The following is a 12,318-nucleotide window of genomic DNA, read 5'->3' as shown; positions in this document are numbered from 1 at the left end:
CTTATATAAACCCTTTTTTCTCTTATTTATTTATTTAAATCCTCAAAAGCAATCAAAATAGAAAATAAACTAATTCCAAATGAAGTAGACTTCATATAATCAATCCGTCTAATGTAATATAAACGACACCATATTGATCTAATCATTTATTCAATTAGATTTTAAAAAATATATCCATTTAATTTTTATAAAAAAACATTGATTGAATTCGGTTTAAAAAAAAATTAATTCGAATTAGTCTATTTAAAAAAAACTTACATCCTTTCGATTTTTAGATTAAATTCATATATGATTACATGTTATTCGATTTAGTGGAGTTTTTTATATATTATAATCTAAATCTCTATCTTTAATATTAACAATAGGTTAGAGAGTTAATCACAAATTAAAATTCAATTTCATATGTTTTATAACAGTTTAAATTCCAATTTAGTTTATTGCTATAAAATCTAAATACAGCAGATATACAGTATGGCAGACTTAATTAGAACAACCATAAATACAACTACTAAAACTAGACAATGTGCGTATAATTTTATAGAGACAAACTTAATTTTATTACCGGATCATTTATTAATTTTCTTTAAAATTGGGATATAATTTATAAAGAAATTCACTTTTTCTAATTAAATAAACGGACATATGCCCTCGTTGTATTATTGTAAAAAAAAAAGTGGATATGCCTCTCTCTCTACATGTGTGTGTGTATAAATTATATGCATGCATCTTTTTAGAACAATAAAATAATCTTACATGATGAAAAAACTCAACTTCTTTAACCAAAAAAAAAACCCAAATTTTACAATATCCATCACCAGATTGGGCAACATATCAAATCCTATAATTCAAAAAAGAATATCACTTAAAAAATAATATAAAACATTCTTTTAACTTAACACAAAAAACAGGTACTTATGTTGAAACTTGAAAAACAACTTCCCTCAAAATTCTACTTATACTGAAAACAAATTTATATATATATATATATGTATATATGATATATATATATATATACACACACACACACTCGTTAAACTAAAATCCGGTTGCTAAATTAACCTGTCACTAAAGTTATGATTTTACACCTAAAAATCCCAACTGGACCACCTATAATAAATCTTGTCCACATATTTGGAAAAACATACTTTTCCCATTTTCTACTTTCTCCATAAATTTAATTTATTTCTAATATTATAAAATTGTCTATATATAATTGCTAAGTGTTATTAAAATTATTCTTGATTATTTTCAGAGAAGAAAACCCAAAGAATCCATTCATACCTCAAACTATCGATAATACAAATCAACTGAACAGCTCAAAAACCTTTTATTTAAAAACACATCTATTTAAAGTTTTAATATTTTAGAACAATTATATTTTATTAAATTAGCGTATCACAATATTTTTTTCTGTATTTTTATATGATGTTTAGATTTGTAAATTAATGAGGTTTTAAATGGATACTTTTTTTTTTAATTTAAGAGATTTTGTTGGATTCTTTTAAAGGTTTATTGGGATTAATTATATCTTGGACGTTTTTCAAAAGTTAGTTTTTTTTTTTGTTTTTTCTTATTTAAACTAAATTAAAAAAAAATAAGAAAAATTAATATGAATTTTCTATGTATTTTAATAGAATTTAACTGATATTTTTTTATTATACTATTAATGAATCCAGTAATAATTTTTTTTTGTTTTTTTTTATAATTTTTGTTATGTGGTTGAATTTGTGTTCTTATCCTGTTACTGTTGTCCTAAATAAATTTGGTTAGATCTGATGTAATTTTTGTTATATAATGAGAGTTTTTGTTTTAATAAAATGTTGGTTGAAATTTGTTTTACTGATAGATAATAGCAAATTAAACTCTCCCCCCCCCCCTTCCTGAGTCTCTATATATAAACAGAGTCCTCTCTGCGCCTTCTGCACTATCTTCCTCTGCTCTCTCTCTCCCCCCCTACACGGCGTATCACTTTCTCTTTCTAAAACCAAAAATGGTTCTGACACAGGCGGTGGGCGGCGACCAGTCCTTGAGCTCCACCTTCGCATCCCGCTACGTTCGCACCTCACTTCCCAGGTTAGTCATCGCACTAATCATCTGATTCTGCGGATTTAGTCGGATCGTAACGAGAGTGATTAACGATTCGAATTCGAAATTTAGTCTGATGATGACGACTCGAAATTCAAAATTTTAGTCTGATGATGATAATGATTAGAAATTCAAATCTTAGTATGATGACGACGATGATTCGAAATTCGAAATTGAAACAACTGAAGACGATTGGGGATTTTGAAATCGAAGGTACGAGATGCCGGAGAACTCGATACCGAAGGAGGCGGCGTATCAGATAATAAACGACGAGCTGATGCTGGATGGGAACCCGAGGCTGAATCTGGCGTCGTTCGTGACGACGTGGATGGAGCCGGAGTGCGATAAGCTCATTATGGCCTCCATTAACAAAAACTACGTCGACATGGATGAGTACCCTGTCACCACTGAGCTTCAGGTCTCTCTCTCTCTTATTATTATTGGTTATTCTTCCTTAACAAGCAAGCAAATTTGGCTAGAGAGTAGATACGCTAATATTCATTTAAAAAAAAGCTTATATTAATTATATTGAACCATAATTCTCTACAAAATTAGATATTTTTATAGTTGAATAGAGACTTTCGTTTTCTTACTGATGACGATGGTTCCACTAGTCTCTCATTGTTATGAATACTCGAGGCCCACTTGATTCGGACCCGATAATGTCCTCCGGTTTAGCATCGAACCGGTATTGATCCGGTTTAATTGATGTATGACAAGTGTTAAACCGGGAGCAAGAGTCATACCTAATTTTAAAAGATATTGATTTTGAAATTAAAGAGCAATATATACACGAAAAAACTGTTATCTACAAATTACGCGGAAAAGTAAACTTGCAGACTTCGTAAAATATTTTTAAATATCAAAATGACCCTATAATATATTTATTTTTCTCGATTTCTCTGAATTTGTATTCAGAATTAATTCTAATTTTTCAGTTTTTTATAGAAGATATTTTGTATATATTAAATATCTTAGTATTTCCCAAATACCAATACCGCTGATAATAATTATTTTGTAATTGTTTTATATTAGGTATATTTATATTTTAAAACAAATGTTTTGAACAACACTAATTGATATTTAAAATTCTTTATTCTAAAACAATTTAAATTTCAAAACATGATATATATATATATATATATATATATATATATATATAATGCGAAGAAAGTTTTTTATACATTTTGGCATAAATTTATAAAAGAAAGTAGGAAAGGTCCAAACAGGGGATAATGAAAGGCGACAGGAAATGGGGACGAGACATCGCAATTCACAGACGAAACCACAATATGGGTTTGTCGGCAACTCCTGCGTGTGAATGTTACCGCACGCTTTGAGTATACGTGCTTTGTCCGCTTGACTTTTCTTCTCCATAGATATTTTGTTTCCCCCCTTTAAGGGGAAAAATTATAAATTTACAAAAAAGAAGAAGTATATTATTATTTTCACTAAAAACCATTTCGATATCTTAATTAAAAGGGTTGATACAAAAACAAATTCTAAAATTATTATATATTATATCAATGATTAAGGTATGATCATACATATCATGATGTTAGAAAAAGACTCCATACAATTGTTGTTTGCACATGACTTTTAGGCTTGCATGCTACATGCATTTATGTAGATATATTTTAATCATTTTCCCCTTATATGGGTAGTTTCTATATGTTTTTTTTTTATATAATTAGTGATGTCCCGTAATTTTGAAATGAGAAAACCACACCACTGCACCACCATTTCTGCACTCGTTTCTTTATGTTTTTAAGACATTGCATTTTTTTTGGCGGTAGGATTGAGGCAAGCCCTTTTGTTTTCGTTTTTTGTTTTTGTTTTCGTCACCCCACCGTGTGGCATGGGATGTATAATCTCCGCAGGCCAGAGAATCATATCTTACATTAAAGGGGGGTCATGGGAAAGCATTTAACCATGTGTAATAGTAGTATTGTGCTCTCCACTTGATCCTTTTCCCTTTTGGGTAACCACAAAATTTTTTTCTTTTGGGAAGTGGGAGAAGTAAAAGGAGTATAATGGACAATTTTACATTTCATAAAGAAAAAGGGTATGATATGACGGATGATTATAGGAGAAGAGTGTCATCAAATGGTCTGACGTGAGTAGACAAATCCGATGAATGCGGAGCCGTTACCGTAAGCAACAAAGGCATTCTAAAGTATGATCAATACAAAAGTTTAAAAGAAGAAATAAAATAAAAACAAATCAGAAGAAGAGAGTCCATTATGTGGGATGTGAATAGAATCTTGATCGCTTCTTATTATGGGATACATCTATAGTGTACGGAGATAGACATGTAAAAATATAACCTTTTTTTATTAGATTAGAAATATGTGTATAACGATTTCAAAGATGGTAATGGGTTTATGTTTTATATTGGATGTATATATAGAACCGATGTGTGAACATGATAGCGAGGTTGTTCAATGCGCCGTTGGGAGAATCGGAGACGGCGGTGGGAGTAGGGACGGTGGGATCGTCGGAGGCAATAATGTTGGCCGGTTTGGCCTTCAAACGCAAGTGGCAGAACAGACGCAAAGCTGAGGGTAAACCCTTCGACAAGCCCAACATCGTCACCGGTGCCAATGTCCAAGTAAGCGTTGTTTCCTTTCCTTCTCTTTGTCTTGTCCTTTCTCCACAATAAAGGGTTGAAAGCGAAAGGATTAGTAAATTAGGGTTTTTTTAGCAAAATTCGTAAAATTCAGGGGTACGATGATGAATGATTTTTTTTTCTCCCCACAAAACAGTGACCATGGGTGGATAACTGGATATTTAAGTTTGGATACCGGTTCGAATTATATTTGGTTCGGTTATTTTTTGTTCCGGTTTTCTCCGGTTTTAGAAAACAATATCCATTTGATTTTTTTTTTGTTCTGTTCAATTTCAGTTGTTATCGATATAATATTCTTTTCCAAAGGAATCTCCGATTTTGTTTGGTTTTTTTCGATTATTTTCATATTCGTTTGGGATTAATTCGGTTAAGGTTCGGTTTTAAAAAATTTATATATTTTCCATTTTTATATTAAAATCGGCTTTGGTTTTGCTACGACCCATCTAGCACGTGGATTTCACGATTAGAAAACATACTTACTAGTTACTAAAATTGCCGTCTGGTATATTTGATAGCTTTGTTATATCTACCACATCAGATTCATTGCGGTTACCCTTCTCTCTAAATACAACTCAATGTTAAAAAAAATGTTCATAAATAATATTTTTTTTTTGGTAATGTTCATGAATAATATTTGATATGAGATATGGGATGACGATGCAATGCAGGTGTGCTGGGAAAAATTCGCAAGGTACTTCGAAGTTGAGCTGAAAGAAGTGAAGCTGAGGGAAGGGTACTACGTGATGGACCCTGAAAAAGCCGTCGAAATGGTCGACGAGAACACTATCTGCGTCGCCGCTATCCTCGGCTCTACTCTCAACGGCGAGTTCGAGGACGTCAAGCGCTTGAACGAACTCTTGCTAGCCAAGAACGAGAGGACGGGATGGAACACTCCGATCCACGTCGATGCGGCTAGCGGAGGGTTCATAGCGCCGTTCTTGTATCCCGATCTCGAGTGGGACTTCAGGTAAGGGTTTCCATTTTGGGTTTCGGTTCGGTTATTTATTTCGGTTTAAAAAAAAGACTAAAACCATTCGGTTTTTATATTGGAATCAGTCCGGTTCGGTTTTTATGAAGAAAAACACTCATTTCTCAACAAAAAAAAAAATTGCTTTGCTTTTTTGGTTATTTTTGTGTGGATTAATCTATACTGATTGATTGTCTCCCTTATGTTGTTAGCAAATACCACTGTTATTGGTTTTCGGTTTGGTTTGGTTTGGTTTGGGTTCGGTTTTAGAGAATTACACTGATTCAGTTCTTATATCGGATTCGGTCCGGATACGGTTACGTGGCATTTGGTTCGGATCGGTTTGGTTATGTGGTTAATAACCGAACTGACCACCACCTTAATTTCAGGCTACCGTTGGTGAAGAGCATAAACGTGAGCGGACACAAGTACGGTCTGGTCTATGCAGGCATTGGTTGGGTGATTTGGAGAAGTCAGGATGATTTGCCTGATGAGCTTATCTTCCATATCAACTATCTCGGCGCCGACCAGCCAACTTTTACTCTCAACTTCTCCAAAGGTATCTGTGTGCATATATATACACACATACATGTTACATGTTTTTGTGTGTATTTGTTTGTATAATGCGATCAATGTTTTGGAATTGTAAGGTTCGAGCCAAGTCATTGCTCAGTACTATCAGCTCATTCGTCTTGGCCACGAGGTGAGTCCCTCGAAACGAAGAAACTTATATGTGTGGGTTTTGTGTGTAACGATTTTGCAACGTTTCGTGCGTTAGAAAGCATTGCAGATTTTCCACGACTTTAATAACGTTGGAAAAATGTGTTGCAAATTGCCAAAAACAGGTGCAACGTTCTATAGCGTTGCGGATTTCCAACGTTTTGCAACAAATTTTGCGTTTGCAAATTGCATTGGAAACGCCGTGTTTTGTCGCAGTGATGTACACCATGGAAACTGTATTAACAAAGGATTTTGGGATTTTTTCTGAAAAAAAAAGGGGTACAAGAACATAATGGAGAACTGCAGAGACAACATGATAGTCCTCAGACAAGGACTGGAGAAGACAGGCCGTTTCACCATTGTCTCCAAAGACGAAGGGGTCCCCCTCGTGGCATTCTCCCTCACAGACAACAGCCGACACAACGAGTTCGAGATCTCCGAAATGCTCCGTCGTTTTGGATGGATCGTGCCCGCCTACACAATGCCAGCCGACGCTCAGCACATTACCGTTCTTCGCGTTGTCGTGAGGGAAGATTTCTCGAGAACGTTGGCCGAGAGGCTCGTCTCCGACATCGAGAAGGTCCTTCACGAGCTCGACGCATTGCCAGCTAGGATTTCGGAGAAGAAGAAGAAGACGGACGAGGAGAGACAGATGGAGGTTATCATCGGGTGGAGGAAGCTTGTGAAGGAGAGGAAGAAGATGAACGGAGTGTGTTGAAAAAGAGGGTTTGTGGCTTTGTGGTTTGTCTGAATGAAGATATGTCTCTGTGTGTGTGTGCTTGTTTATGTTTGGTGTTTGGTGTTTAAGAGTGCAGAGAACTCACTTTGGCTATTGTGTGTTTGTTTAAAACAGTTCGTTATTATTATTATTATTTTGTTAACATTAAAAATCATATAGTGATTTTGCACAAATTATTTAATTAATGGTTTTTTACACAATTTCCCGTATAAACAAGAGATCGAGTTATTGCCGTCCAACCTATGAGACAAAAACTGGCGTAGAAGAGAAAAGGCAGTGAAGAACTCCAAGAACGGAAGTCAAAGACAAAAGCCCTAAAACAAGCAAACAATATCACGTGTCTGAATTAGGACAGCAGATCTACGAATGGTCGGTTCCTCACGAATCTAAAAAGAGTAAAATCTTACATTATGCAAATATTATACCAAGTCTTATGTATCATCCTTCCTCTTTCTTCTTCTTTTTACCTCCAGGAGGAACCACCGAGCCTGATCACTTCTTCTGAACTCGAATCCCGCCTCGTCCCGTATCCTTCTTCTCCTTTCTGATTAGTGGCGTCGCCATATATATCCTTGAGCTTTGCGAGATTGCTGCTTGAGGGTGCTGATGATTTCTCCTTGATGGCGTCTCTCATTGGGGTCGGCTCTCGCTCTACTTGCATGCTTCGGCTCCTGCTTCTGCTCCTGCTCCTGCTCCGGCTTCTCCTTTCGTGACGCTTGTCTCTGTATCGCCTATCATCATAATCATCGTAGTCCCGTCTGCTTCTTCCTTCATAATCACGCCCTGATCTCCTATCATAATCATATCCTCGATCCCTGTCTCTCTCCCTTTCCCTATATCTATCTCGGTCCCTGTCCCTGTCTCTCTCTCGATCCCTGTCCCTTTCTCTCTCCTGTTCCCGACCCCGGTCCCTGTCAGACTCTCTATCAGAGTAGTCCCGGCTCTGGCTCCTACGTGGGGATCTCCTTTGCTCATCACTGCCATTTTTCTCATACCCAGGAGGGGGAGGACGACGGACAGGAGATGAGCCCCGAGTAGAAGCACGGTGAGGAGCACGCTGTCCAAATGAAACCGAAAGGGAAGCTTTTACAGAAGGCGGACGGCGGGCGCTGTCTTCAGCACCGAGATTCATGTCACCGGTCGAACCAGAAGGTTTACTCGGCAACTTCATCCTCTCAAGATTTGATGTGATCTGGCGCATGACAGGAACAGGAATCCGCGGGAACAGGGTATCAAAGTAGTACTGCAATAGCCGAAAGAGAAAGATCAGGTTCTTTCCCCAGCACAAGAGGGAGAATACAACGACGACAACAACAACATCGCCTCATTCCCAAGTTAATATAAGGTCATGGGAAGAAAAATAAAAGTTAAGATATCAAGTGAAAAATATAAAGAAGGCTTCATATCACACTTCCCCAAGTGCTCTAAGCATTGCCTCTAAGCACCTATGAGGATGACACAACTCAACAGAATGTTTGAATGAGGAATAGTTTTACACCTGAGCTTTATTTGGTAAGGGTGATGACAATAAACACAGCAAATTTCACTCTACCATATGACCTCAAGAGTCTCCATACTGATACTGTAAAAGAAATGCACAACTAAAAGTTCACTGATAGACCCAAGAAACATACAGATTCATAAATGAGTGGAGTACCACAAAACTCTAGTCGCAGGGAACAATGACGAGAGAGTACAAACGTAAGCATGCGTATGACTTACCAATCCAAGAAGCAAATCGCGTACATATACACCCATTGTTGTCATCCGTCCATTTGATCCTGGTGAAAACTCCTGAAAAGAATATACAAACTTATGAGTGGTTTAACAAATAGTAATACAAACTTCAACCGTACTGATGAGCTCTGTTCAAACACTAGAATTTGGTGTTTCTACTAGATTAACTAATAAAAATTACGACCATTTTTCAAGACAGATAAAAAAACATGATCCCATGTATCCTTGAAAGAGAAGAAAACCAAGGAGGTGAAATACGTTACAGGCACTATAAAGTTAGATAATCAAGATCAGCCATACATTGTAGCAATTTGGCGAGTAAACATACTGTGATAGACTTCCTATGATTCTGAATAAAGGAAATAAATTTTAAATCATGATGCAAGACTGCAATAGAAAATTAAGTACACCCAAATCTGTCGAAAGATGCTTGCATACATTTTTCCTTCAAAGAACTGAGCATGTAATATATTGAAGAAAAACGTGTCAAACAATTTGTGATTCTGTGTTGACATACCAGGTGCTTACCTCATCATCTTTGATGTATGGTTCGTACCAAGTCCATAATGTTTTTGGATCTGCAACATATCTTAAATAGAGAAATCCAATCTGCAAAATTAAGTTCCTATAGGTTAGATTAAATCCAATAAATATACAGTACGACATCATTCAAAATGCGTGGACGGTGGACATGAAAATTAGGAAGCAAATAACACTAGCGTAGAGCTAGGAAAATCCAAACCACGCGAAGTGCATAATAAACACCCCCCCTCCAGTAATTCAAAGCAACATATGAGTTTTGACAAGTGAAAAAACAGGAACTTTACATAAATCCTAGAGTTACTTTTATCCAGCACAACAGTTCCTGACTGAAAGTGAAGTACCACAAACAGATGCGGTTTATCACTAACACCAGTTTGTAACCGCTAATCGGGAAAAAGGTGACTTTGGAGAGTCAGAGAAACTAAAATAGAAGACACCTCAAACCTTGATTTGCAGATACTGCTAGCAAAGAAAGGTCTTATTTATTTGGGAAGGAGAAAGTCTCAGCAACTCAAAGAAAGAATGACACCCCAACCTTGTTTGTGGTTGTGGAAATCTGTTACCAAAACATGAGAATGATTATGCACATGCTCGTTTTATTCTTCAAAATGGGAAGAAAAAGAATTTTTAAAATGAAAACCATAAAGAGTTCTATTACCTGATCGCTATTGGCTTTATCATTATATTTCTGGACCCATGAAAGGCTACCTTTTCATGGATAAATTTGACTTGTAACAAACAATCCAGACTTAATAACTCACCAGAATCAAGTTCCATAGGACAACAGAACACATATATCACTACGTCAGTACAAAGCCTACAAGAATACATGTGGTGTGCATGCTTCGATAGCCTCACTACTTTGTGTGAGTGCGTGAGTGCACGAGCGCTCGCTTGCTATGCTGTGACAGGCTTAAAAGCGTATAGTAGCTAATATGTTATAATGAATCTAACAAACATTCAGAACAATTTTTAGATGCTCCATACAATTATATCTAAATGTAATTATGACATGGGATGACATCATCAGAAGTAGCATTAAGAATAGATGTTCCTCATTCTACGAACAGAACCAAAAGAAATGTGGAAGCATCAGGGGTGTCTGTGCTTTATCAAGTATCTACATGAGCCCATAACCATCTAAAACATATAAGCAATAATAAAAATATTCTACCCAATCAATAAAATGCTTTATAAAAATAGTTAAAGAATCCACTCACCGCTCTGATGAAAGGAGAGTCTGTGTGCTTTAACAACCCATGCATCTGCTTCACAGTAAGCTTCATGGTAAAGAACTTGTACAGCAGACAAAATGCTGTTGAAGGACCGCGGCAATTCCCACCCATCCATGGCTCCACATGAGTAACTTGGTTATAGATTTCATCGATTACCTCATGGTAAGTCTTTAACCTGTAGAGCTCCTTGAAGTAGTCGGAAGATAGAATGTTCATACAAAGGACCTTCTCCAGCAACGAGTCAATAGGCCTTCCACTGGACTGTATCTCCGCCATTGCTCGTCAACTGTTACTTCACAGAGACATAAAAACCTGAGTCAAACCATGGACAAGAAATTCAACTTATAAGGGACACAAAAAAGCAGATTCATTATCCATTCGCAGAGTGTGATTACCCCAACTTCCAGAGTTTCTACAACTTTCTCATGTTAAGATGCCATTTATGACGTTCTCAAGCTCAAATTGAATAATTCGCACACCAAAAACTTACTACTGTCAAAATTATCTTTGTTAACATGACAACTCAAAAAACTACAACCACCACAGACCAGCTCAAAATAAACTACAACCACCACAGACCAGCTCAAAATAAAAAAGAATAGATGGCGGTACCAGCTCAAAATAAAAAAGATCCAAGCTTCAATCACCAAATAGGATCCTAGCTTCATTCGAAACCCTAGAAATCTCAAACAGAAGCTAGATGGCGGTACCTCTCTCCCACGTAGTGAATTCAAAATTCAATTGATATCAGATTAAGGTAACCTAATCGATCAATCTACAAAGAAAGTAGCAAATGAAGAAAGAGACTGAATATTCGAACGAAATCGGCTAACGAAATGTTCCGAATTAGAAAAACAAACTAGAAAACAGATCAAACCCATCGAATACAAAGCCACGAAAAAGATATAGACACCTGAAATTCGACGAACAACGCAGGAGATTGCAAGATTGGTTCCAGAGGACGAAGAGTTAGCGAAACAAACCCTAGGAACGCCGATCGAACTTCGAAATAGTGGCCGCCTGGAGATTTAACTTGGGAGACTTTTAGATATGGCCCCCCTAATTTATTCGAGTTTTCAGAGTTAACCCAATAAAACTTTTTGGTCCTCTTTCGCTCTTCTTTATCTTAAAAAAAAAAATCTAAATGTGGAAATTTATATTTATATATTATATCAGTGATCAAAATATAATATAATTTAAAATAGTGATTATTTTTTTTTCTCCTATATTAATAAACATTATAATTAAAGAATATCAACAAAACAAGAATCCCCTTTATTATCAACAAAACAAGAATTTTTCAATAAGATTTAAAACACGTGTAACAAACAACAACGCATCTCAATTCGAACAGTAACTTGAACTGAAAAAGTTGACGAGGATATAACAAGGTCTGAAACATGAAGCCACACTTTAAGAGGAAGAAAATCTTTCCAAGGGTTATACAGACAGAAAAGCAAAACACGAACCCTCTCCTCCACAAACGCTGCAATAAGAAGCTTAAGAGAACATTGACAGACAATATCTCCAAAACTGTGTTTCCTTATATTGAACTATAAACCACCGGCGATCTGAACTTGGCTCTCCTGACTGATCAAATGTGCGGAAAAAAAAAGGCGGGCAGTTGTTGTTTTTACATGAAGTCGTAATCATCAAGAGCGTC

At 36.2% G+C, this 12,318-nt stretch overlaps 3 protein-coding genes across 10 annotated transcripts in view; 1 reads left to right on the top strand and 2 right to left on the bottom strand.

The window, feature by feature from the left end:
- Positions 1-1,923: 1,923 nt before the first annotated feature.
- Positions 1,924-7,294, top strand: LOC104823826 (glutamate decarboxylase 2). The gene is made up of 7 exons (XM_010555568.2): positions 1,924-2,073; positions 2,299-2,503; positions 4,496-4,696; positions 5,383-5,681; positions 6,071-6,240; positions 6,332-6,384; positions 6,679-7,294. The coding sequence occupies exons 1-7, from the start codon at positions 1,991-1,993 to the stop codon at positions 7,117-7,119; spliced, it is 1,452 nt and encodes a 483-aa protein (XP_010553870.1). The 5' UTR covers positions 1,924-1,990; the 3' UTR covers positions 7,120-7,294.
- Positions 7,295-7,400: 106 nt separating this feature from the next.
- Positions 7,401-11,701, bottom strand: LOC104823824 (pre-mRNA-splicing factor 38B). 7 transcript variants are annotated; one of them, XM_010555566.2, is made up of 5 exons: positions 11,569-11,691; positions 10,641-10,947; positions 9,406-9,486; positions 8,863-8,934; positions 7,401-8,383 (listed from the first exon to the last, which is right to left on the bottom strand). In XM_010555566.2, the coding sequence occupies exons 2-5, from the start codon at positions 10,929-10,931 to the stop codon at positions 7,604-7,606; spliced, it is 1,224 nt and encodes a 407-aa protein (XP_010553868.1). In that variant the 5' UTR covers positions 10,932-10,947; positions 11,569-11,691; the 3' UTR covers positions 7,401-7,603. The 7 variants fall into 7 exon arrangements, with proteins under 7 accessions (XP_010553868.1, XP_010553867.1, XP_010553866.1 ...); XM_010555565.1 differs by having other exon boundaries at positions 10,641-10,967; positions 11,569-11,690; XM_010555564.1 differs by having other exon boundaries at positions 10,641-10,941; positions 11,569-11,690.
- Positions 11,702-11,977: 276 nt separating this feature from the next.
- LOC104823823 (eukaryotic translation initiation factor 3 subunit J-like) overlaps positions 11,978-12,318 on the bottom strand; it is a 3,015-nt gene continuing 2,674 nt past the window's right edge. For both annotated transcript variants that reach the window (XM_010555563.1, XM_019203663.1), the window contains exon 8: positions 11,978-12,318. In XM_010555563.1, the coding sequence (XP_010553865.1) occupies positions 12,289-12,318 (30 nt within the window). In that variant the 3' untranslated portion in view covers positions 11,978-12,288.

The sequence above is a fragment of the Tarenaya hassleriana genome, unplaced genomic scaffold, assembly GCF_000463585.1.
Source record: "Tarenaya hassleriana unplaced genomic scaffold, ASM46358v1 Cleome4, whole genome shotgun sequence".
Lineage (NCBI taxonomy): Eukaryota > Viridiplantae > Streptophyta > Magnoliopsida > Brassicales > Cleomaceae > Tarenaya > Tarenaya hassleriana.
Note: the sequence above shows the minus strand (reverse complement) of the source record. Positions and strands in the feature narration are given on the sequence as shown.

Excerpts from the sequence above, each read along its gene's own strand:
- LOC104823826 (XM_010555568.2), top strand. The coding sequence starts at position 1,991 with ATGGTTCTGACACAGGCGGTGGGCGGCGACCAGTCCTTGAGCTCCACC. Across the intron at positions 2,074-2,298 it reads GTTCGCACCTCACTTCCCAG|GTACGAGATGCCGGAGAACT; the intron begins GTTAGTCATCGC and ends TTGAAATCGAAG. Across the intron at positions 6,241-6,331 it reads TACTCTCAACTTCTCCAAAG|GTTCGAGCCAAGTCATTGCT; the intron begins GTATCTGTGTGC and ends TGGAATTGTAAG.
- LOC104823824 (XM_010555566.2), bottom strand. The coding sequence starts at position 10,931 with ATGGCGGAGATACAGTCCAGTGGAAGGCCTATTGACTCGTTGCTGGAG. Across the intron at positions 9,487-10,640 it reads ACTCTCCTTTCATCAGAGCG|ATTGGATTTCTCTATTTAAG; the intron begins GTGAGTGGATTC and ends TTAATTTTGCAG. Across the intron at positions 8,384-8,862 it reads GCGATTTGCTTCTTGGATTG|TACTACTTTGATACCCTGTT; the intron begins GTAAGTCATACG and ends CGGCTATTGCAG.